Here is a 26323-nt window from a genome sequence, read left to right as displayed (position 1 = left end):
TAAAAAAAGTATCACTTTTAAAATCATCTTAAGTAATGGTTTGTAAACACGAGCACATGACCTATTGCTATAGGAAAATTATCCATTTGGCAAGTTACTTACAAATACTTATCATTAGCTTAATACTTACAAATAGAAATCATTAGCTACATCCTTATTTTCAGGTGCCCAGTTTGAGATGTTTAGGGTCAGATTTGCCAGAGTTTCCAAACCCAGTGCAATCAAACAACAGCTCTATACAAGTATAGTTAAAAGCACTTCACTTCTGTAAAGAATAGAGCAAGAAACTGGAAGACAGAATTAAACACTTTGTTCAACATTGGCTTCAGATAAATCTCAAGTCAATAGAATTTCAGTCTAAGCAAACAGTTCCAACCACAAAGCTGGTTTCTCTCAAGTAGCTAAGTAAACAGCAAGCATCTTTCTAAGCTTACTTTTCAATGCTCACAAGTGAGAGTAGCTGAAGCATGAATTTCAGTTTAGAGTAGTTTAGCTTAGTTAAACTAAAATGCTTTTAACTTCTTTCCCTGAACTCCAGCACTTAACTTGCAATATGGAGATAATGATATGGAGCAACTCTGACTGGACAAAATAAGAGCGAAGCCAAGTTCACCCGCCAAGCATCTTACTGGCCTGAAAAAAATTTCAAGAAATTATTTGAATTCAACAATGTTCCTAGGAAACAGGGAACTTCCACTGACTCCACAAACTTAGCTGCTTTACACAGACAACCAAGACACTGGGATGCAAGTGAGAAAGCAAGCTAGAAATCAGGGTAACTATATGGCATTCAAGTTCATTAACCATGTATGAAAGATGGAGAGTAACAGAGCAGAATGAAAAACTCACAAAAAGACTGTACAGTAAGGTGTAGAACTAAAAATGAGGTAATAAATTCATCCACAGAACAGTCCTTGCAAAACAAAGACCTGACTTCCACAAAAGGAAAACAATTTAAAAAGCTCTATGACTTTTTAATTAAATGTTCCATCATAAGCTGTCCATACAAACACATTCAACATATTGTTACAGACATTTGCTTAAAAATGTCTTCTTGAACCTGGAACCTAAATATTCATTTGCAATACAAATTTTGTTGGAAGGCTAGAAATCTCAGTGGTTTTATAGGATGGGAGGAAGCTGTGCAACTTCTCACAGCCTTTTAATGCCCTTTTGTAACATGGAGATATTATTACAGCATTGTTTACAAAGCAGTTTAAGTTTCAGGACTGAGGAGCATTTAAGTAAAAAGCATACTCCATTTGTTTGCATTCCAGTACAATTTATGACCTACTTAGTGCCATTTTCTGTGAGAAACGTGCCATCTCATAATAGTGCTCTTTTGGGGTTAGCCTTGTCTGACTTTTTGTATTACAGAATTGATACACTATCTGCAATACTACTGATGTATAGTATGAAATAAATTTGCTGGCCTGAACATGCAAATATGAAGCTCTCTAGAATTAAAATAATTATTATTGTCCGTCTGCTACATAAACAGTGCATTCATCAAGGCCAGGTTGGATGGGTCTCTGAGCTGGTCTAGAGGGAGGTGTCCTTTTGCACAGCAGCCAAGTTGGAACTAGATGATTTTTAAGGTGCCTTCCAACCCAAACCATTCTATGATCCTAAAACCTTGAAATTCCAAACAAAGGAATTCCTGAGAGTTCCTAGAATTAATGTCATAGGTTTGGTCCAATGTATAATAATGTCCCTGTCCAGGTCACCACTGCATTTCTAACATACACATAAAAATATGGAAAACAGGATAGTTTTTCAAAATTTAAGTTAGGAAGAAGAAGCCTGAGGTAAACAGGCACTGTCACAGAGCTTGTTTTACAGAGTTACATCTGTAAGACAATGGGGTAGAGGTTTGCTAACAGTTTGCAAACTACTGCTGTGAGACGACATTGGTATCCTCAGTTATAGTATATGTAGTTGACATCAGTATATGTGCAAAAGTAAACTAAGTTCCTAAACTTAGAATACAGTTCTAAACAGACACAGTTTTGTGTAAATAGCTGATAAATTTCCCTAAGGTACACCACTGAGGAAATCTAACATGCTTTAATCTCTGGTGTTTAGGCCAGTCTACACAGACTCTGCAGGCAGGAAGCTCAGGCTGGCCAGAGCACGATGCTTTTCCTCTAAGTGGATCCTCACAGCCTATGGGGAATAAATACTCAGCTGAGTCAAACTAGTCTGGTTCCCATTACCCTTATCCAGTCAGCTTACAGTAAGACAACCTGGTCCTGAAAATGGAACTTTAAGTATCATCTATAACTATTACCCAGTGCAAATGGACAGATGTACGATGTGGATTTGACTATTCTATTAAAATAAATCATCTATTTACACTGTACTTTCAGCCCTATTGCTGCAGACATACAAGAACCTTTTATTTAAAAAATTGCAATAGTTTTCTTTCCTGCCACTGCTGAATTACTTACCTGATGATTGTTTGGGTAGAGTCATACCCCAAAGAACTCTAGAGAGTTACATGACTAATAAGCATTAACAGCTAAGAAAGAAGGGAAGACAAAAAATAAAAAGGCAGGTAAGTAAAGTCTGTCTCATTTACTAGAAATTGGATACTTTTAAATCCAGATAATCTTCTGTTCATATATATTCATGTATGAACGTAGCTTACCTATCTTTTTAAGCATCAAAAGCATTGCAAATAGCACTGCTTACTCTCCCCCAGGTATATAAACTATGAATCTCACGGGGGAAAAAAGAAAAAACTAAGGAAAACAAACAAACAAACAAATAGGAAAATATACACTAGCAAAGAAACAGGCTGTTTGTTTGAATCTAGGTTGTGGCTAGCAATTACTCTCAAAACTGAATAAGGAATCCCTGAGGAATGGTGTACATTACCCAGTTTCCTTTTGTAACCACAGGGCTGCACAACTCCAAATGCAAATTTGTGAAAAACAAGCAAAATTAAGGCTGCCAGAAAACTACAAGAGACCACAACTGAGAACAGTCACCTTGTGGATTACATCCTCCTTTAACCAGACTGGAGCCTAGAAAACAGACATCTTTCATCTCATCTTTCAGCAGGCATTATTGAGTAAAGCAGAATGGATTTACTTCAAAAATATGGTGGTGAGAGTTAAGTAAAATGGCTGTTGCCTCACTCTTACTGTTTCAAAGCTGTGGTTTGTAACATCAGCTTCCCTTTGATTTCCAGAAGTAGATGGGAAAAGTAAAAAAACTGGGAGAAGTACCTTTGTGAACTCAAGTCACTGCACTGGTTCTTTAGGGTTACTGAGTATGTAGCACTGAAGAAAGACTGTTATAACAAAGTGCTGTACCAAAATAAAATAAAATCTTTTATCACACTCCTGCACCTCTCACTATTCCCAATAATCAAGACTGCAAAGAGCAAGCATCTTTATACCTACTTCTGTTCATATGGTAAAATACAAATGTCATGTTATCAATGTAAAGCTTTAACCAGTGACCAAACATGAATTCCATTTAAAAGTCAGAGGGAAAAACATTAATTACTAAATTAAGGGAATCGCTGCTGTTTGTTTGTAATAAAAGTCTAGTACTTCAGTTTCCAGAAGTACCATTTTAATAGAAATTAAAAATCATACATTTTCTGCTGTACTCATTTGCTATGCAAGACATGAAAAAAAATAAAAATCAACACCATAGGTTGCTCATCTTGCTGTAAAGCTTGCTTGATTTTTCACTCTTTTTTACTGAATGTTTTGCAAGTCAGATTCTTTCAATACAAGAATTTAGTGCAATCTCAAAAATCAATTCTGTTTGAACTCTCTGGTTTTTAAAGAGTGTGCTCAGTTTCTCAGCAGGAAAAATAGAAACGTCACAAGGGACTACTTAGATGTCTCCTCTGCTTTTGTGGCTATCCTGCAAATGTGCACCACAAGAACATGCATTTTTTATGCTAAGTAATCTAAAACCTTAATAGGAATTCTTAACTGTTATTCTACCCAACCTGAAAAACAATACAAACAGATACATTTAATTAGGTGGCCATCTGATCCCTTACACTGCAGAATGCAGTCAGGCTACTCCTAAAGCACTTGTAAGCCTGAATCCTCTAAAGAAATATACAACATATACTTTCCATAGAGTGCATGTGTTGTCATGTCATTGTTAAATACATTTATCGAGTCCCCACCCTACTAGCTTCCACTGAATAAACCTAATTCAGAAAATGCACTGGTAAAACTTGTTAAGATTGCAAAACATTGCAGCATTGCCCACCATCATGTTAATAAATAACACTTAACAAGCACATGCAGTAGAGAGCTTGTTAAAGCAAGTCAGGAAGGTCTTAAATAACTCATTCTTAATTCTGTAGGTTTTTTTCTATTAACATCACATTTTATTAAAAAAATAAGTTTCCTATATTTAACATGTATATTAGCTTGCTGTATGTGACTGGAGATCTTGAGACCTTTAACATTGAATGATAGTAAATCCAACACTTTCTTCACAGCTTTGAAAAACGGTAAAAAGGGAGGGAGGATGAAAGGGAAGACAGGAAAGAGAAAGAAAAAGGAAGAAGCACCAGGCCATTCCCAGTAAGAGAACCAAACAGTTCTACAGCATCAAAATATGAACTTGCATCACAAATATCAGAAAAACTACTTTATCGATAAAATGTGGATATATTCCATATAATTAAAACATACCATTGGGAAAGCCTAGACTAGGAAGGAATACATTCTACCTGCAATGTCTCTCCTCTATTTCAAAGAAATTATTTTCCTTCCCTCTCTTGTATAAACTACTATTCCAATATGTCAGTTGCTCTAAAGCCAGATACACAAGACCCTGCATTTCCACAATCTGGAACTATTTTATCCCTATTTTTCCCCACCAGTGGCAAGAATACTGGATAAAAACTTGAAGGAGGAAACAACTCAGAAGTGTGCACATTACATATTTAATTTGTTGTCCAGGAAATTGCCCCCACATTCTTTCAACAAGAAAACTGCAGGAGTCATTTCTAACAGAACACATGTATGTGGTACTTAGATAATTTCCATGGGGCCCAGGGTTTATGAAAGAGAAACCAGGGAATGAGCAACTCCCCTAAATCCCACAGTTAACTGTACAAAAGATTAGCAGCCCACAGCTGTATTGCTCTGTGTGCAACCCCTCTGCCTTGGTGAGAGGACCCCCTGTGAACAGAGGGTGCCACAGAGAGTCCTCTGTGCAGGAATGCCCTGGAAGTAACATCATTAGCAGCTGCATTTTCAGGGTTTAGTGAGAATGAAAACTCATGAAGGCCATGAAGCAGTCAGTTAAGACATGATGTTGTGTACAAAAATAAAATCTCAAGGGGCCCAGAGTTCAGCTAATGAACTCTCTGCTGCTTCTCTTTGGGAGAAGGGAATAGTAAATGACACTTCCAGCAGAAAAATCAGGAGAGAAAATGTACTCTGCAAGGAGAGATAGAAGATCCTTCTCTACTCCCACAAATTCCTTCCTGGGAAGTGACACTTTCTGGTTCCCTTCAAAGATACCTGTATAAGTAGAAAAGTGGAAATATATATCCTTGAACAAATCCTTTCTTACTTTCCTCACTTCAATGACAAAGTCTTTCTAGAACAGGGATAAAGGGCTATATTTGCAGTTTAAGCAACAATGACATTTCAGATTGTTGTAAAATCAAAATACACTGGAAATATCCAAGCAAGTCCCTACATTAGTCTGATGCTACATAAAGCCAAGAACAAACAAGCAAGCAATGAACACTGGTATTTTGGTTTTTTGCATGGATATTAGAAAAAATAGTAATCATACACTTTTTTTCTTTTTAAATGTTCATTACTTAGATAAAGCACATATGAATGTAACATTCAGAATTGTAACATAGAAAATGTAATGTGGGCAATCTGCTATTCCAAGTACACTTACCAAAATACAATTTTAATAATGAAGAAAGTCTCAAAATACACCTGTACAACAACTGGGATCCACAAAATATGATTTAATAGAGTCACTCAAGATCACTTCATTGAAACCACTTTTATAATACTGTTTGAAGAGTTTACCTCTGGTCAAAGAGCACTCTCCCCCTTTCCCTAGCCTGTCCCACTAAAGCAAGGGTGGAATTGGAATTGCAATGTGTATCTTCTAAACCCCCAAATGTGAAGCAGTCCTATGAACTATAACACTGCCTACACTTAGATACTGGGAGGATGGGAATCACCCTTGGAGGCCATGGTACATTGAGACACAACCATATTATTGTCTGTAGCACAAGCAGAATAATCTTGTAAAGGGCAACTAAATAGGGTCAAAATATGAATTAATTACCTCTCTACCAAATCATTCCCTAGGTGTTACTTAACCATGTAACATTAAAACTTAACTGAAAAAGAAAAAGGTAACCATTTTATCCTATATTTTCTTTATTTCCTTTATGTTTAGAAGTTGCTATTTAAGTTCTATTAACAGAAATACATAACAAAAGCTCCCTATCAAGTGGAAAAAAAGTAATTACAAATGCTGAAAAAGTTGGCCTCATTAACATATGTACAGACTCGCTTAATACACATCTTTCTGGGAATTAAACCATTTTATTACACACATTTATACAGGCATTAAACATTCCCAAGTAACTTTGAACAGAGAACACGCCAAATCTTTAGTTTGGGCAGACAGAAATGTAGGTTTCAGTTTTGATTGTGGAGCTAACATGCAACAGATACAACATTCAGTCTGAGTTGTTGGTAAGTTGTTCTGTCTTTTCCTGCAACATTGAATTTGGGTCTTTCTGTCCCTTCTTGTCCTTGTTCTGCTGTTCCTGAAGCGTCAGGATTATTTTTCGTATTTCTTCTCTTTTGGTTTTCATTCTTGGGCGTGGAAACCAGTCTGTTAAGTTCATTGGTAGCTCAAAACTCAAAATGGGATTCTGAAAAAAAGGTCATTTGGACATTACAGTAAAGAGTTATAACCTCAATAACTGAAGAAAACTATAGTGAGAAAAAGTACATTCTTCCTCACTTCATTCCACGAGCATGGAACAAAATCTCTACAATTTCCATGCTTTGTACATATATAATTATGGTAAAATCAATCATGCTTCAGTATGTTACAGACTAAAATCCATCCAGATCACACTCTGATTATAAGAATGCCTGAACAATCTACTGTGTTTGCTACAACTTTTAGACTAAGCATTTGTCTGCATAAATGTGTAAGACTCTCCTAAATAAAACTACTGCAAAGATAGAGGATATTTTTAAAGCATCAAAATGTAGAGTTAATCAGGAGTCCAAAACATTTGTCTTTTTATAAACAGCCTATAGAATTATGACCAATGAGGCAAGACAGACTTAGATTTCACTCTAGAAAGGAAAGCTCCTGCCTACCACCAATTCCATTTTCTTGCTAGGTAACATTCATCCAAATAATTACAGTAATTATTATTATGAAGCATTCTCTACTCCAGTGATACTGTACAACAATTCCACCCCAACCAAATGACAATCTGGGAAACAGTGCTGTCTCAAAGAAATTCCTTCCTTTCTGTCCTCAAGTTTACATCATCAGGGCTCTTTAACAGTGAATTACATTCACCACTGAGGTAAGATCAGCAAGGCTGTATGTGAAAAAAACTAGCGACGTTCTTCACAGGAACAGTCAGTGTTTAACGCTGCACGAGCAACATTTTCCTGAGCCAGTTCGGTGCGGGGAAGTCAGTCAGCGGTGCCAGGGTGCGAGGCGGCTCCCGGGGGAGCCCCGCTGCCCTCCCGCAGCGGCCCCTGGCGGCCTCTGGCGCTCACAAACATCAGGTGAAGCACCTGCTCCCACACACTCTCCTCTAAGTTTGTACAGCTGCTGCAAAATGAGACTGTGGCAATTTTCCAAATACAACGAAGCTGAAATTGTTGGCTGACTAACTTCGAGACAGTCTAGTACTGTGCAGCCAGCTCAGGTTTTCTCTCTTTCCCCAGTGAAGTTACTTCTGAGAATATCCTCTGATTTACTTTGTCACATGTATGTGTCATGGCTATTCTCTGGCAAACAAAGCTGCTGCACCCTGCTGGACTAGGCAGGACAAGGGATTCAGCCTGGCATAATCCAGCAATCAATTTGCAAAAAAAGAATGGGCTAATAAAACTTGGAGAAAGTTTTATTACACCATTCCAAAAAGGAATGGGTTAAAAAAACATGGTTGCTCCTCATACCCCCAGTGAACAAAACACTTGGCACTTGGTTATGGTTCTAAGCTCTCAGGAACTCGTCAGTAAAGCAAAGCTTCTGCCTTCCCTTTGCATGAATGCATTCTGCTAAAGCCTTACTGCTCTTGAGCAATGTATGAACGGAGGGAGGGAGGGCTGAGGAATGGGCAAGCTGAAGCCTTTCCAGGAAAGGGTTAGCTACAGGACAGTTCAGGACAATGCTCTAAAGCACCAGGGATTCTAAAGAGTTACTGGCCCATGCAGGCAGCATCTCACTTGACCATCATTTCTCCTCCCAATCTAGACCTTCTAGGTGCTAATGCCTCCTTCTTGGGAAAGGAGCTGTGACTTGAAGACCAAGTCAGCTTGCAAGTAAGTAAGCATTCAAACAATTCCTTCAATGGAAACAAGATCTGACATTCACCTGTAATGATTTCACTTACATGTTTTCTTACAATTTAAAAACACTCCCAAAAGAAACATAAATCTCCTACCTGTGTCACATTTCTGAATTTATTCAGTCACAGTTCTCAGGGGAAAATTATTAAGCTTTTTGTAATGCATTTTTAGTTTAGATTTTGATCTCAAGTTCTTACTGGATGATTTTAAAGGGTACACGGCAGAAGAACAGAAAGGAAGTCTCTAAATGTGTTTTCTTTAGATTCTCCCAGAAAATTTCATGGCTTACAATTATTTTATGTACATGCAACTAAAAAGGTTAATTAGTTTATTTTCAAAAAAGTTACTCTGTGTGTTTATGCATAAATTAGTTTATAATGCATACTCTCATTGATCGGTATTGAGCTACACTAGGAGGCTTTTATAGTTGTAATCATTTTCACAGCTTATACTTGATTGTTGCAGGAATCAAAAATAGCTTCAAGAACATACATACCTCAAAAAAGCTCTCCACATACTGGAGGATGTACACTCCACAATCACTGAAGTTGTTCTGCTGTGGCACTTTTGGGTTGGAACCTTTCATGACATCTTTGGAAAAGCTTCTTTTGCTGCCTTTCCTGACTTCCCATTCCACCTCTAAATATCTACAATAAAAGACCATGCAAATGAAAATGTTTTTTTATTCATTGAAAAATTAAAAAAAAAAACAACAAACCAAAACACCCACCAAAAAACCCATCGAAAACCTGAACCAAACTAAAAAAATAAAAAAAATAAATCCCAAACCAAGCCAAACTAAAAAAGCCCCAAGCATCAGATAGGACACTTACTCCCTTAGTGTTTTCACAACATTTGACCGGGAAGGGCCTCTCAGTGAGTCCATAAGCAAAATGCAGGGCCTAACACAGAACACAAGTTTTAAGTACACAGTATTTTACAGCAGCTTGAAAAACGCAATGTTACACAGTAATAGTTTGTGGGGTGGCCTTAACAAAACAACATCAATACTGCAAAGTTCTGCCAGCACTGCTGGAACCTCCTAGTAGGGATAGCTCAATGGCAAGTTATCTTTATCCATACACTAAGTACACTTAGGAATGTACTTAGGAAATACAGTACTGTCAGACAATTTGTTACAGTTGCTTAAGACACCTTCAGGTGTCTAATGCTCTTTTAGGTGCACAAATATCTGGGACACTGGCAAGAGAAAGTAAGGCACAGAGCCCACAGATGTCCTGCTGGAGTAGCAGCTTGAGGATAGATGGCACACTTGACAGCACACTAGAAGAAAAGCATTAGGAAAGCATGTTCAAGAATTGATCCCACTCTGGATCTGAAATCTAGCTGGTAGTTATACACAAAACACCCACCAACTCTATTTGGAAGACTTTTAAAAAGTCTATTTAGAAGACTTTAACAAAAAGTATCTATAACCAAGTATTTTCTAGAGAACCAAGTCTGCTCAAGTCCTCTCCTGCACACTACAGATGCTGGTACCTATCACTCGATAGGATATCACTAAAGCACACTACCTTTTCAGGAGCCACAAGCACAGCAATCTTATCAGCCACCTTAAATGCAATCTGAATGTATACATCAAAGCTAACTTGTATAAGAGTTCAGAATTTCAGCATTATATGTAGTATGTATTTTGAGGGATAAATAAATGCAATTACTTTTCACAAATCTCTGTTTTTTCTTATCTAACAATAACACATATGCATTCAAAGTATAATTCAAAGAAACTTCAAACTAGCAAATTCAGTCAAAATATCTGCATGCATTTATGCACAGGTGTGTTTGCATTTATAAACTAATTTACATGTATGCAATTTTTTAGGCATAAGCAGATAATCACTTAAATAATATTTGCTTGTATTTGTTTTAATTTCTGATAAAAGTATGTATTTAGGTACTAATCTTTAAAAAGCATCAAATGCTCTTTAAAATGCTCTTCTAAAAAAAGTAGTACTTTGCAAGGGGAAGAAGTGACAACCTTTTCAAGGTAGTTTTCTATTTTATATAGGAGTAATTTTAAAATATGCTAACAGTAGAGTATTTAAGTGCCCTTAATGACTTTTGATACTTAAGCATCAAAGATGTTACGAAATTTCACACTGGATTAAAATATGGTCTGCTGGAAAGTATTATGTACAGATAATCTGTCATCAAAATGGGACAAATTTAGCCAAGCTATAATCAGAAGCTCATAAATATTCTTAAAACACAACACAGATGGACTTTTTCTTCAAAATGTATTAAGTCCTCTGTTCCATAACATATATAAATCTGTAATTCTATTCTGCCTCCTAAGAATGTACTGTGAGTGTACTGTGAAAGCCTGCACCTTTCTATAAGCCTTGTAGTCACAAGAAAGGAAATACATAAATAGATAAATTATGAAAAAAATACAAAGAAAATTGTCAAGACGGCAATACTAGTAGCAATATTTCTGGATTTCGAATCATGCATCTACCACACCATAATGCAAAGAACTGTAGTAAATATTTACTAAGAAATTATTCCTGGGTATAAAATATTAAAAAAGAAAAGTTTTCAAATCCAGAACAGATAAAAAAAATTTAAGAAGTGTGGAACTCTTTTATTAGAGGAAAAAAAACAGAGAGAGACAATAAAGAGGAACAGCTCTTATTTAGATAAGAAAAGGGGGCAGTTAAAAATTACTCCAATATTCCTTTACTAATTTGAGTAGTGATAAAGGGTTTTTTCACTTTTAATTATTTAATTTAAAAACATTAATCTGCTTTTTAATATAGGATACATTTGAACATGCTTCTGCACCTTGTTTTTGTAGAAATCCAAGTGCAAAATACCAAAGGACAGCCTTATTGTAAGAAACAATCTTCATTTGCCTGATGCAGCACACAGGCTTAACAGAAACCAAAAAAGCTATTGTTTCACTAGTAGTTTCATTCATTAAATTTTCTGCTCACTGAAGACTTTAACATAAAGTTCTCTCTGAAATCCTAACAGCATGCTGATTATGGTTCATGTATGACTATTTCTCGAAATTATTATCTTTTATATTTCATAAACTTCTACAAAATCTCCATTTTAACTGTTTTAATACTTACTGTTTGCAGATAGTTGGCTTCAGGTACCATTGTCCCATTTCTGAATTACAGTTATCATCTACAAGGCCACCATCATCACTACTGTCTTCCTACAGAAGCAATGTTATTACAGGTATTTAAAAGCTAATACTGTTTTTTTTTCAAGCAGATGCAAAGGAATTTATTGTTACATTTAACATTTTCATTCAACACCAATAACTGAATTTAATAAAGAAATGATAGCTTTAATCTGAAATTATTCACTGTTTGTTAAGCTGACCAACTTTTAGCGACATGGTTTCTGAAATTCATGCTGGAATGACATGGATTGAATGCTGCTATTTATTTCAGCTGTGAAACTATAAAAATACGTCTAAACTGTGAAACTATAAAATGCAACCGACATGTTCAAAACACCTGTGGCTTAGAAGAGGTCAATCTCCATTATCTGGTTCTAATACAAATTATCAGCACTTTTCATTGCCAGTCAATACTAGAAATTTGCTTGGCAGTTTCGAACATGTTTTCTTCTAGGTGAAATGAGACAAGATCTGCAACAAGCTGAGAAATAAATCTCTGTTTTTGTTCCAAAATGCAACAACTTGATTCTTAGGGCAAGGAAACTTAAACCATGATACACAGGACTATGGACTGCAAAAACAGTCACATCACAAGCCTGGAAATATCCTCTGGCCTTTTGATTTCAATACTAATTGCTAGGAACGATACAGAAGTTTTATGAACAAAAGCACTAAGTTGTTGCATCTAAAAGAATTCCAGTGACCCATAGTTTCTCACCCTTCCACTGAATTCAACATTACTTCACAGATCACTGCATTATGGGGAAGGAGGTCCTTTCCAAAAATGGGAATCCCTGTACCAGCATGATTTATTAACATTTTTGTGTGCATTGTGTACATTTCATTAACACACAGGACCTTGGCACTGAAATCCTCAAGCTATGCCATGAATATGTTATCATATTAGAAACTACTGCCTTGCTCCTCATACACTTGTTTTTGTTGCAGCCTCAACTCCTTTTTTGGCAGATGAAAAGGTTGGTCCACTCAGTTTGTCATGCTCATTTCTAAACTCGCTTTAGAAATTCTAGAATACATCAGTGACAGCTTCTGCCTGAATTAAATTTTAAGCTACACAGCAACAAATGAGCTTGGAATTTGTTCCTTTCCTCAAAGGACGTAGCTGGCCGTGTGCTTGCTTCCCTGCCTTCATGCCATGTATTTCAGACTGGAAATACTGTACTACTTATTCTCCATCTTCTGGAAACTCTATTTGCTACAAAACAGACAGGCAGTTCCATCAGGCAAAACTCAGAATGCCTGCACAGCTGGCATGACAGGAGACATGGGCTAAGTCCAGCTGAAAACACATTTAGGTTTCAACATCAACTGGAGCTTTTATATGTATATATGTGTACACATATACATAGCTACTTGGAAGTCATTACAGAGAGCTGCAGATTGAAAAATAATAGTTTTTTCTGGACTCAGAGGACCAGAAAAGGTCATACACTTGGGACATGAGCAGGCAGGCCAGTTAAGAAGAGCAAATGTGTAACTTCTGGCCTGCCCGCATTGAACTTACACTTATAGAAGCATCAGAGCTATGGAATAATGCCCTCACACCCAGCACTGAGTGAGTCAGGGACATTTTAATATTCAGTCTTCCCACAGCTTTAAAATCTAAATGTTTTCCAATATGAACAAGAACGGTACTTGATTATAAATTCATGCTGTGTAAATCTGATTAGGAGAAGCATCAATGAAACAAAACAACAAAGCAACACATACTTATAAATGTGTCTGGTTATATCCAGGAAATGCAGCTGAAAGAAGAGTAACTTGTTCTTGGGTTTAGTAGATGAACATGGAGTGGAGGAGACAACAGATAGAAGTGTACTGACTTTCAGTGCTCCCACTGAAATCACTGTGTAATATTGTCACTACACAAAACACTCACAAAATTAAATGCAGGATCAGTTCAGCAGTTTTCTAATAAACAGACAAATGAACAAACGTATAAGCCTGTCAGCTAACCTGCAGATTTTTGTAGGTAACCAGTGCTTTGGACTTGACACTTGTAAAGATAAGTAGCTTTAGATAATGTACATTCATAATCTGTACACCAGTTTTAAGCTGTCCATTCAAAATACAACACAACAGTTCACATTTCCTAAATAAAATTGCTAAATTCTTTACCTGGTTATCTTGGTCTTCAGAAAAATCTATAAGCTCATCTTCATTTAGTTTACTGCCATCAGCTGAGTCTTCACTATAGTTTAGTCTGATTTTGTGCAATCCATCTGTATCAATCACAGACAGCAGGATATTTAAATATCAAATACTATGTCAGCACTGAAAACCAAACTCATTTTAAATACCTCAGATTTCCTCAGGACTGCTTAAAGTAACTGTGATACAGCTAACATATAATTTATTTATGCATTTGAACAAAAGTGATAAGTTTCTTCTAATTAGGCCAACAGAAACTGTTTCCTATTGTGTGAAACACCTAAATAAATTTGAAACACCTGGACTAAAACCCACTATGAAATTTCCCCACAGTTCCATGGAGCCTTTATAAGAGTCTAAATTGATATTGCTGCCAAAATGGACACTCTGATATGCTCTCTAAAATGACCACCAACTCCTATCCCTAGCTGGTTCCTTTCATATCACCAAATACATCCATACACACAGTGAGTGGATCCCACTGAAAAAGGCAGTCACTAGCTTATTATTTTTCAACTGCAATAATTTCCTCCATCAGTTCACTGTGGAGACTTGTGTGGGTAGAAGAGGAAAGGCAGCTTGGGAGCACACTAGTGGGGAGGGCAGAATGAAGGATCAGCTCTCCTGGGAGCAGCAGCTTAGAAATATTTCAGTTCATTGCATAAAAGATTAAATTCACTCCTAATTGCCTCTATATATTTAGTCACATATTTAGTGGGAAACAACATCAGAAGAAAAAGAAAAAAATGTTCTAGCTATACCTGTATAAGAAGCAAATACAGACAACTACAGGCTCACTAGTCTTACTACTGCCATACAAGGACAGATTTTGGTGGAAAAAATAGGAAACTCTGGAAATAAATGAAAAATAAGTAATTCATGCCAGCAAAACTTGAAATCTTCCTAGAAATGGGCCACTGTAATACATCTAAACAATGACAAAAATAATATTGGTTACAGTGTCATTGGAGGACATATTACCTATTATAGGAAACTAGGTTTTCTGTAATAGTAAATAGGGCAGTGAAGTAGCTAGTGGAAAAAAAAAAGGAGAATACACACATTTGAGAATATTTCAAAAGAGATGTTAAGGTAACACTTTGGAAAGAGGTCACCAGTGCAGTTCCACAGGGAAAAACTTGGGAATTAGTCTTACTCAGTACCTTTGAAAAGACCTTAGCATAAGAAGTAGGTGATATACTAATGTGACTTACTGTTGACAGATTTGAAAAAAATAAGTTTTAATATTGAAACAAAACACATCTTGTTCAAAAACTGAGAAAAAAATTAATAGATAAGTAATAAAAATAGATATATTTTGGATGACTTCAAAGTTATTTGGGTATGAACTTCTACACATTCACAAGTTCAACACCAGGATTTAGATTAAGATCAAGCCATCTGAGTTTAGGCTCCCATGTACAGTCAGCACCTAGGGTCTCCATGCCAGGAAACCAGCATCAGAGCACAGAACTACTGAACTGAACAGCTACTCTGTATCTGCTGCAGGATGAGAAGAGAAAGTCTCTAGGGTTTACTGACTACACTACCAGAGGCACGTGCAGTCTTTTAGATATCCTTGGATATCCAGGACTTAGAGGGATGGATCTGGCACAGTCAAGATCCACACCTGTCTGGAGCAACAGATGAAGGCTGCTCAGATAACCCAAGGCAGAATGCCTATCTTCCATCTGGTTGAAATGGAAGCTTAAATACAGTGCATCTAAATTTAGCTGCCTAAACACATCCTTAGGGTCAATCTCAGCCTTAAATCAGGACTGTGCCCCCTTAGAACATCTGCTTTAATGAAAGGATGCATCATCTTCAATACTTGAGCAAGAGAATCTGAGCATTCAAGTTAGAAAGAGAATGACCATCAGCTACCAATACAATGCAGCCAGAAAAAAGCCCACAAGAAAGGTAATCCTAGCAAAAACCTGTTGTAAGGCACACTGCAACTAATTACAGACAAGCAACAGTAGCAGCATCCTACTGTTGATACCCCATCATATAGCAGCAATATCATAAATGGTAACAATCACACACAAAGTGAAAAATCGACTCAGACAAGAACACATCTACATCCACCACCAGCACCTGTCCAAGACCTTCGAGGAACAGTGACAATGTTATCACAAATCAATACATTTAGAATAGAAATGAGTACTATTTATACCCACAAAGATACTGAAGTTGTAATAGCCTGTGGTATACAGATTAAACCATACAATTGGTAATATTTTCAGAACTTGTACTACATAAGGTACACAATTCCTTACTCTATAACTGTCAGTAGGAATACTACTGGTGACTGAAGTAAAAGCTTTTGCATAGTCATTTTCCTACTCTATGCCTTAAGGAGATCCAAATGTTGCAGTGAACAGAGAAAACAACCCTTTTGTACTTCCTTCACCTGCCTTTAAAAGTATGCCAGCTCCTTTGTTCAATTGGGTACAAACTGCAGATTAGTGAGCTCAGTCCCCACAGCAGCAATGAATTAAGAAAGCCTCTCTATGTGTAACATAGTGGAGAAAATTCTTTTTTGTTTTTAGAATTATTTTCTTCTTACTCTTTTTACATACCTTCTTATCAGGACATTAAAGAAATTAACAGTGTTGAAGCGAAACATGAAATGATAAAAGACACCGATATTAAGGCTGTTCACATAATCTCAGGTCAGCCCTCCCCTGCACACACATTATAAGGATCCAAGGTCAACCATTATTCTTTCCCTAACAACCGCAATCTTGAGGTATGCAAAGCGGCATCTACAAAACTATTTTGTTTGAAAAAAGGTCATAGAATTGAAAAATTCATCTGATTTAGGAAAACAGTGTTTTATCTCCAGCCCTTTGCCATGAGAGTTCTGTCAATAGCCACAAAAACTTTTAAAATGCAATACCTATGAATCACTTATATTGCAAGCACTTGAAGTTAAGCCATATAGTAAACATTTGAAGTATGAAGTTTACACCATTGCAGAAGTAGTAATAGATCTGAAATCTCCAAATATTTCATTAAAATGTGCATATTTTTACAATTACATACCCATAGATTGGCTAGCAGCTGTGAATTCACCCTGTATACCGTTTTCATCCAGAGTTCTATGGTCTAGTTTATGGCATGCTGATTCCACAGTGTTAGGTTCTTCCACATCACTGTCTATTTGATTCAGTTTTTTGAAAGCACTTTTTCCCCTACAAGGACTTCTTCTACAACATGAAGATTCAGTGTCCTCTGTTTCAGTGTTTGGGTCGATTAAAGCTGTACTGTACTTTTTGGTAAATGTCTTCTTTGCTGTAGACCTGGAAGGTGAGTTCTGTCCATCTAATTCATTTGGCAAAGGAGATGGTGTGCTGCTCTCTCCATCTGAAGAGGAACATTTCATCGGCATTGCAGCATTTTCAAGGAAATGGGGATTTGGTTCATATTTGGGTTTTTCTAAACCAGGGAAACAGATAACAGCCAAAAACCAGTGGGCGCTGCAATGGAAAAAGTACATAAAAAACTTGCAATTACATGAATGCCCCCATAATTATTCAAAGACAAACTTTAATAGCTGTTCACTTTTCTGACCAGGTTTTACTTGAGCCTTCACAGGCTTCTGTAAAAGTACAATTTCTCCATGCAAATAATCACCAACAAATTAATTAATATGATGCTGTTGGCTGAAAACAGGTGCTGTCTTAAATATTTATTTCAATTTGCTCACACTTTATAATTTCTTTTTATTTCTCTGAATCAAAGCTTATTTCTTTTTTAACATTTTCTTCATTAATGCATTAATTAAAAATTGTAGAGTTCATGTTTTATGGCTGTTTGAAGTTTTCTAGTAGTTCAGCACTAGCAACACAAGTAGTCAGATCTAATGGTATGGCTGAATTGTCCATACTGTTCCACCTATGTGATCTCACAACTGTATTTAATACTTCACATTTTTAATGAAGTCTTGTCAACAGTAAGTTAAAGAAGGAGAAAAAAAAGAGTGTTCCTTATGCCATCACAATGGCTCTGCTGTCTTCCTCACCCTTCACAGAACTTACATTTTAAGTTTTCCAAATCAAGAACAGTTATATCCCCCAACACAAAGGGCAAATTTGGCAACAGTTTCCTCCTATTTCCTTGCTTCTTTAGGCTTCACTGACTTGCCACTCAATCAGAACCAGAGCAGCAGCAAATTTAGGGACTGAGGCATTACAAGGGGATTTTGATTGTCCAATTAAGAAATTTTCTGACGGATCTTTGATTGTCTACAGCAAATAACAGAAGCTAGCTATGAAGTCACATTTTAATGTGTTTTAGGAGACAAAAGAAAAAGCAGTAGCTAAAACATGCATGTCTAACTGCCATGCTAAAAAAATAATTAGATGGTTATGAAGCCCAAACTGCATCAAAACTTAATGTCAATTAAAGTAAATGGCTATTGAAAGCAGCATGTGCGGCATGGTTTGTTTTGAATGATTCACCACATCTAATAAATGAACATATTAAGTACTGCTCAGCCCTGGAAACTGTGTGTATTTTATTAACAGAGACTTTATGTACCAATTATTTCAGCAGACTAGCACATTAACCTGGATGTAAAAAGAGAACAGCTTGTTACTTTTAAGAGAACAATTTGTTTTCACTGGAGACCTGAACAAGAAGGACTGTACAGCCAAAGGACACGGATGTAGTCATGGTTAAATCAAAACACACTGTTCTGAAAATGATTCTGCCCTGGAGCCAACCTGCCCACCTCCACTTACTGCAGACTGACAGCTGGTTAAATGATGAGTCTACATTCCCTAATCTAGTGGTTATGAGATAGTCTGGAAAAACTTGTTGGAACTAGACACCAAACCCAGCAACTCCCCATCAAACCACCACTTTCTCATCTCCCTGGCTACTTAGTTATTTTTCTGCTCTGCAACATTCTTACTGTACCTACCAGGAAACCACTGTTGCAAATCAATGTCCTACCATCACCACTTGACAAGGTTCAGCTTAAGGTGAAGGGCCAGTTCTAAGAAGTGTGAACAGGACTATATCCAGGTGACAGATGCACACCAGGAGTACATTTCTCATGCTCTAATCACAACAGGATGAGTCCATGAGACCAAGCTACTCTAACTTGAAATCACCAACTCACACATGGTGTGAATGTTATGCCTTCAGTACGAACTGCTATGTTCTACTTGCTGAGAAAGACACTGCTTTAGTTCCTTGTCAGTAAATGAACAAGACATTGAAAACTACTGTGTTTTAAGTTACTAGCAACATAAATAATTCTTATAAAACCACAGAACTACTTGTTTTCCTTTTCAGGAACTGCTAATTCATACTCATTTCTCCTATGCCTAACCCACGTGCATATGTGAATGACACATGAGAAGATGGTGGGAAGTGAACTGTAAAACAAGTGCACAGGCAACTTAAAATTTAAATGACACAGAAAACAAAAGTTTTAGTACTTTAAGTTTCATGGGAGAAGGATGAAGTCTGCAGTGGACAGGGACCGGCAGTGGACTTTACACCTGAGTCATTAAAATCCCCTAGATCTGGATGTCTTGCCAGAGGTCATGGTACATCAAAAACTAAAGTTAGTGCTGATGAACACCTTTTTGGGGAAATACAACTTTATAAAAAGGACAGATCTATGTATGACCAGTTATCTCGTAACTGCCTCTATACTGATAGCCCCAGAATTCAGCTGGAGAGGAGGCAGGAAAACAAGAAGATTTAGAAATTTGCCTCCCACTGCACAATGGCACAGTACCGAGATAAATCATGTTTTATTAAGAAAAACCTCTTTTTCAATTTTTGAAATATCAGCTAGGGATGCCTATGAGATGTTAGTTAGAAAATTCCTGTCTATCTGTCCTTATTTTGTTTTTATTGCATATGTTTAAAAGACAGTACTTTAACTTTTATAAATATTTTGGCTTAAGAACAGTTTAGATTATTTCTGTGAAACAGAGAAATGTGTTTGTGACAACTTGCTCTGATCTTAAGGAAAGCAAGCATTATCAAAGCTCTTAGTAACCACTAGAATGCTAATGGTCTGCTTCCTGACCCTCAACAAATAGCAGGACAAAGGGATATAAATAAAAAGAATAAAGTTCTCAAGTAGTGATTTTCAATGAAAATTTCTTTCAATACCCATTTATTGTAACTAAAGATCCCATCTATACCAGAGAGGTCTCATTAGAAAGGACTAAAAATGATAAATCCAAAAGTTACCAATGTCAGAAGCTTAGAAGAAAGAATGCAAGAGAATGAGGTAAAATCTAGAAAAAGTACTCACAGAAGTTAATTTCAGCTGTCTTTATATTGTCTGATAATTCTTATACTACAACATTTAAAGGTCTTACATAACTACCTGATTTTTATCACCTGGAAAAAGATGTTTATTCTCTTAATTTTTAACTTCAATTCTTATTGTAATGTAACTTTCAATTTCAGAATTATGAAGCTTAAGCATTTACCAAATGTGATAAAAAAGTATGCTCACTTACGCTTCATTAAGGGGAACAAAAATGAAATCTTTCTCAAAAATATCAACATGCCGTGTCCACGTTTTTACCCGCCCATGTCGCTTCTGCTGTATTCTGAAAGAAGAAATCAACATACAATTTGTAGGGTGGCTTATTTTACTTGAGGGAGCATTTTCCAGATATTTTCACCTTAACAGGTTGTTAAGATTTTCAAGGGATATTCTATGTCTGCTACAAATCTGGATGTTTCCTACAGTTCTGTTTACTTCTCTCTGTATAGCATCTGTTGTTAAGAATCTTCATTGCATTAGCTCTATGTTAAACTGACTTATCAACACTTACGAAAGGTTTGAAGTTTCATGAATATTTCTTCTTTCTCTTTGATTAAGGCGTTTATAGAAGAATGAACTGAACACATGTATCCTATCAGCATCTTCTTTTTTCAGCTTTTCAAGTACCAAATACCTAATTAGTTAAAAAAAAGAAAATAAAGAAAAAATAATGGAGGTTTTAATTCAAAGTACTCAGCAACAGAGTAAAAAGGACTGCTAACAGGTGCTCCCCACCAAATTGTAGCAGCTTCTCACAGAACAGCTATTTGGAGCTGACTATTCACAGTAACTAATTAATGCAAAACATATGTAAATATTTCAAGGTATTAATATTTCAAGATGTTATTGCTCTGCTCAATCAACAAGCTCTTCTACTGTTCTTGCATTTATTTTTGTTTCATGGCAGGAAAACAAATTTTCAAGGAGTTTTTACATAAATACCTATCTAAGAGACCTGTATATTGTATTTGAGCCACCAGAACTCCAAACAGTCCCAAGAGTGACATGTTCATTTGATTTTTACTTCTAAAATATGTTAATAGACTGAAAAATACACATACACACTTTACGTGTGGCATAAAATCTGCAGCATGTAACAATTTAATATAATTCTAACATCTGTAGCCTCAGTGACAGCACAAAATTAACTTATGTATTACATTAATCAAAACAAATTCCAGGAAACACAGCTACTCTGGAAAGAACAACTGAACTTTTAAAAAGCCTTTTTTTTTTTCCAGTTAAATTTGCTCTTGAGATGTTAAAAAGTTCAAAGAACCTTTCTCCAGGTAAGAACGTCACTGTCAAGCAGGACAAGAGAAGAACCAAACTTCCTTGCAAGATCAAAAACAACCTTTAACATTACAGCTACACATAATTGTTGACCTATGAATTTTTAAGTTTTCAAGTTAAGTTAACTTTTCAAGTTTCACAGTAAAAGATGACTAAAAACTGATGTGAAATAAAACTTACTTTAAATAAAAATCAATAATAACATCATTTAAAAATTCTCCTTCATTTAGACAATGGAGGTCTTCGTTGGTCACAGAAATACCACCTTTAGCTGGAGAAGGTGGATAAACTATCAACCTGAGAAGAAAAACACATTCAATAAGAAGTATGAAATGCCAAAAACCCCTCAGAAAATTATTACAGACAAAAATAAATATCTTACTTTTCTATAGGACCAATAAATACTGTATGTGGTTCGCCAATTTCTTCATCATCATCAAAAAATGGTAACTGTTTATTTCGTTGCTGCATTTTGGACTCAGAAGCAACCTTGAGAGAATACAGTCAATATTAAATTGCATACTGTGCTCAAGTTTATTGAAATGGTAATAAAACTTTGTGAAGTCCATCAGTGTAATATCTGTTTTGAGAACTTCAAGTCTATGGGTTTTTTTCCTTTCCTACCTCATCTATTACACTTAGGTCTTTGCTCATTTCTTGCAGAATCACAAAACTTTCTAATTCTTTAAAAGGTAGTTGTTTATTGAAAGCATTAATTAACTGTAACCACAACAGTGTAACTTAATTTCTTGTTTGAAATACCGTAATTTTACCAGTTGGAAAAAGTTATGTTGTCTGATTATAGTAAAGATTTCTCATCCCTTAATAATTTTTAAGTATCAACATTACTTGTGGACCATTGTATAACTTTACAATCAGACTAAACACCCTAAAAAGTACTGTGAATGTACAGACTATTTCCCATATTTTCATAATCCACCATGGACCAGTCTGGGAATTTTCATATAAAAGCCATGAAAAGTTGATGGAATTTTTTTTTGGCTGACTAACACACTATCCTTAGTGTATTTGTAACCCATATAACACAATGACTTAGTTCTAAAACAAAAACATAGTTACGTTTTTTATTTTGCTTTCTCTGTGAGATGGGCTTCCTTTGGAATTGTCCTCCAAGCACTTAGTAAATGCAACAAGCCTGGCATTGGCTTCTTCAAAGGAGATTTTCACAAAGAAGTCAGAAATGTTATTTCTGATACCAATGTCCATAATTATTTTTTCAAATATTGAATTTGCATGAGGATCAAGACCAGTTTCAAAAATTAAAATTATGTACTGTTCTTCCTGGCCTGCAAAAAAAGCAGAGAGAAAATTATTCATTTAGGAATAAAATAAAATAAAGCACATTGCAATTATGAACAGATTTCATGGAATTTTAGGCCAACACGAGTACACATTGCTGATAATGTATGTAAGAAGTAATACAGATGTGAGCAGACAAGAGAGAAGGACTAACTGCCAAACCTTTTTTATCAGCATTTGCAAAGAGTGCATTCAAATTCTACTTTAATCAAGAAATGTTAATATTACATCGGATAAATTTTTAAATGACACTAATGCAAAGCTAAAACATATTTTGAAATAACATCTTTGTTATCAGAGACTAAGACTGTAACCAATACTTTCTCTTTTTCTTACTGAGTTCCTACCCTATTATTTCACTACAATTTAAAAATTGTATATTCGGTGTAACTTCCTCTCTGATCCTAGAAGACTGTGCTATAAACATCACTGTTTTTGAAGAAGTTGGAGAGAATTACTCAGATCAATGAGCTGTTATATAAATATCATCCATTTTTATGATCTGAAAAACCAAAAAGCAGTAAATTGCACTAAAAGGAATTATTCTACACAGTCAGAAAAAGTAACAGAATTCAGGCTGCAAATCCCAGTCTCATGTTGCTGCCCAACAGAGAGCTGCCAGGACCTGTTTTTCCATTTTTCAGACACAAGAATAACCATTTCCCTTTGGTCATTCTTAACCCAGCATGCGAACTCTTGAGAAAAATAATTCCTCAGCAGCACAATTCCCAATCCAATGCACACAGAATTTAGATATCTAACTGCCTTTTGGGTGTTCTGTTTTGGGAGCTAGCCATGTACATACAATTGCTTACACAGCTCTGGATACAGGCTTTAATTAATTTCATTGCTTACAAAGCAGAGAGCATGTGTGCTATCACAAAGTGCTCCTGCATATCAAATGCAACAAAGCAGCTGGATATAAACCTCTGTGCCACAGCCTCAGGGAGAAGAGCTAGGTGGGGACACTGCTGAGAGCCATTCTCACACAGACATCTTTCTTCTTTTTTGTGAACACCTGTATCCACCTGGGGTCTAATTCCTGCTCCCAGAATTTTGTCCAAGCCTTCTGCATGCTCTCCAATTACTTCTGTAATTGGAAGACTCCTTACAGCTCATACTTCTTACAGGACATAGATGAGACTATTACACAGTACTATTGGAGCACTCAATTCTAAAATTGCTGAAAGCATTCTTCCTCTGTTTGAATGCATTCATGTATGTACAAAACTGTGTGTAAGTATAAATAACCACAAAATCTAACCTGAAGAAAAGCCTATTGAAGAGAAAGAGGACTAAATGTCACATTTAACAGGCGTGCATATTAAGATGCTAGGACCTTGAAAATTATGTAGAAATTAAATTCAATTTTAATATATATTAAGATAATCCACATATTCTCCAAGCAGGTATTTGTCTATCTCACATCATCATGACAAGTATGCCAGGAGAAAAAAACCCCAAGCCAACCTATACAACAGTTTTACTAAAACTAAAGCCTGTCAGCAGAACAGCACAGATGGCAGAAGTATTACAAAGGCTGACATATAAATGTAAAGGCTTCTAAACAAAAACTAATCAAACCAACTTGCTTTAATTCAGTACAAATATTAGTGAAAAAATCTGTACTAAATTGTTTCTGGACAAAGAGGATGCCCAGCTGTTCTGAACTGTACTCTTTCTCAGCCTGGGAAGGTAATAGTACTACAGCCACCCCAGCCAGCGATGAACCTTTTAGTCTTAATGCACTCATTCGTGACCCAAAACATGAATTTACAATTTGAAGTAAATAGTAGATTAAAATTGTTTTACTTACTGTCTCCTTTGCATTCGTACCAGACATTATCTTTACTCATTTTCAGTTGATCTCTCAGACTGCTACAGGTTGAAGGTACTGTTTGTAGGAAAACTACTGGCAATTTTCGGACACTGCACCATTCACATTTAGTAAGCTCTGAAGTTTTCAGGTTAATCTCTCTGATATCACTTTCTGATTCTATGAGAAAATAATGACATATAAAAATATAATAAACATCTGTACGTTTCCTTTACAATGTCCCCCTTGATTTTAACAAGCAGTCACTATGTGCTCACTAAATTTCTTAAGTACTTAAAACTTTAAAATTAACAGGCATGCAAGAAGTGACGGTTTTTCATGTCTTAAAAGACAGGCTATATTCCAATGGCATCTGGAAGATGACAAGAAAGGCATCAGAAGCAAACTGTTTTCTGCCCACCAACTCTTTTTATTCCACAGAAAAAAATCCCCACAATTTCCAGTGATTTAAATGTGCAACTACTGCCATGACACATTTTACAGTAGGTTTGTGAAATTTTCTTTGTACATTTATCTTTGACCAAGTTCCCAAGTTCATATGAAAAATAACTTTAAAAAGAAAAGCATAAACACATGCAGAGAAATTATCTGATTGCCTGAGGGAATAAAGGACTACTCCTAATTTATTCCCCAAAAGAAATGTCAGTAACATGGTCGAATTTTAACACTACATCGGATGCTGCCAATGCCAATGTCAAGTTTTTTACAGGTTTTACTGTATTATAAAACTTGATACAGAAGTGGATATACATGCAAAACTCAAAACAAAAAAAAACCCCAAACAAACAAAAGAAAAAAAAAAAAACAAATCCCAAACAAACAAAAAACCCCAAAACAAACAAAAACAAAACAAAACAAAAAAACAGTAAAGTGCTAAGTGCCCTAACAGACACAGCATTTAATGGGTCACCATTTTGATGCTATTGATGAATTAGGTGCCGTGGAAATAACTGCACCACACAGCTGTTTTAACTAAAACTTGACAGTTATTTTCTACAAATTATACTAAGCTCTTCAGTGTTTTATTTTTAAAAATGCATTTAAAGCATGAAAACTCAGTTTCTACGCATCTGTACTTTAGATGAGATATAAACTTGACTGAGCAAAGGCTACACTTATCTTTACAGTTGTGAGACATTTTTCTGCATGTAATAACTACAAAATACAACAGTTCTCTTCTACAAATAACAGCAACATTCAATAGGACTGGATCTTAAGAATGCAACTTAAGATTAACAAAAGGTAACAAAGCTTTTCAGGCCCAGAGCAAAACTCTACAAAAGAAAAGAAAGGAAACAGAGCAGGAGTTGTAACTCACCCTTTCCAAATTATGTCACTATTTCTTTCAGTGACATGAAATACACAACTTTCACACTAGAGACAAAACTATGAAGAGAGATCTAGACAGAAAAGGTCCAAGAAACCAGTGTGGCATTTATTGTCTACTTAACACCACTGAAATTAAAGAACTAATAAAGTTTTAAAAAGTTAACATTTTACAGGAGGGTTGCTCTTGCTTTAATCACTTTTGTTAAAGGGCAGGTCAAATTTCTACTCTCCATTTTCTTTTATCTGACTACAGGCACCAGTATAATTTATTACATAAATGACAAAACAAGAATAAAGTTTACATTAGGATTCACTTATTAATACCTTTG

At 35.9% G+C, this 26323-nt stretch overlaps 1 protein-coding gene across 5 annotated transcripts in view; it reads right to left on the bottom strand.

Annotated features, from left to right (window-relative positions):
• Window positions 1-6552: 6552 nt before the first annotated feature.
• The window catches only part of SENP6 (SUMO specific peptidase 6), a 70859-nt gene continuing 51088 nt past the window's right edge, over window positions 6553-26323 (bottom strand). For all 5 annotated transcript variants that reach the window (XM_064707419.1, XM_064707422.1, XM_064707418.1 and 2 more), the window contains 12 exons: window positions 24645-24824; window positions 22589-22815; window positions 21891-21997; window positions 21689-21805; window positions 20727-20849; window positions 20406-20498; window positions 16957-17390; window positions 13876-13979; window positions 11678-11766; window positions 9413-9481; window positions 9076-9226; window positions 6553-6907 (listed from right to left, as the gene is read on the bottom strand). In XM_064707419.1, coding sequence (XP_064563489.1) covers window positions 6710-6907; window positions 9076-9226; window positions 9413-9481; window positions 11678-11766; window positions 13876-13979; window positions 16957-17390; window positions 20406-20498; window positions 20727-20849; window positions 21689-21805; window positions 21891-21997; window positions 22589-22815; window positions 24645-24824 — 1892 coding nt within the window. In that variant the 3' untranslated portion in view covers window positions 6553-6709. The remainder of the gene's footprint in view (window positions 6908-9075; window positions 9227-9412; window positions 9482-11677; window positions 11767-13875; window positions 13980-16956; window positions 17391-20405; window positions 20499-20726; window positions 20850-21688; window positions 21806-21890; window positions 21998-22588; window positions 22816-24644; window positions 24825-26323) is intronic.

Source organism: Zonotrichia leucophrys, chromosome 3 (genome assembly GCF_028769735.1).
Source record: "Zonotrichia leucophrys gambelii isolate GWCS_2022_RI chromosome 3, RI_Zleu_2.0, whole genome shotgun sequence".
Lineage (NCBI taxonomy): Eukaryota > Metazoa > Chordata > Aves > Passeriformes > Passerellidae > Zonotrichia > Zonotrichia leucophrys.
The sequence above is the reverse complement of the archived record's forward strand: the minus strand, read 5'-3'. Positions and strand labels throughout refer to the sequence as shown.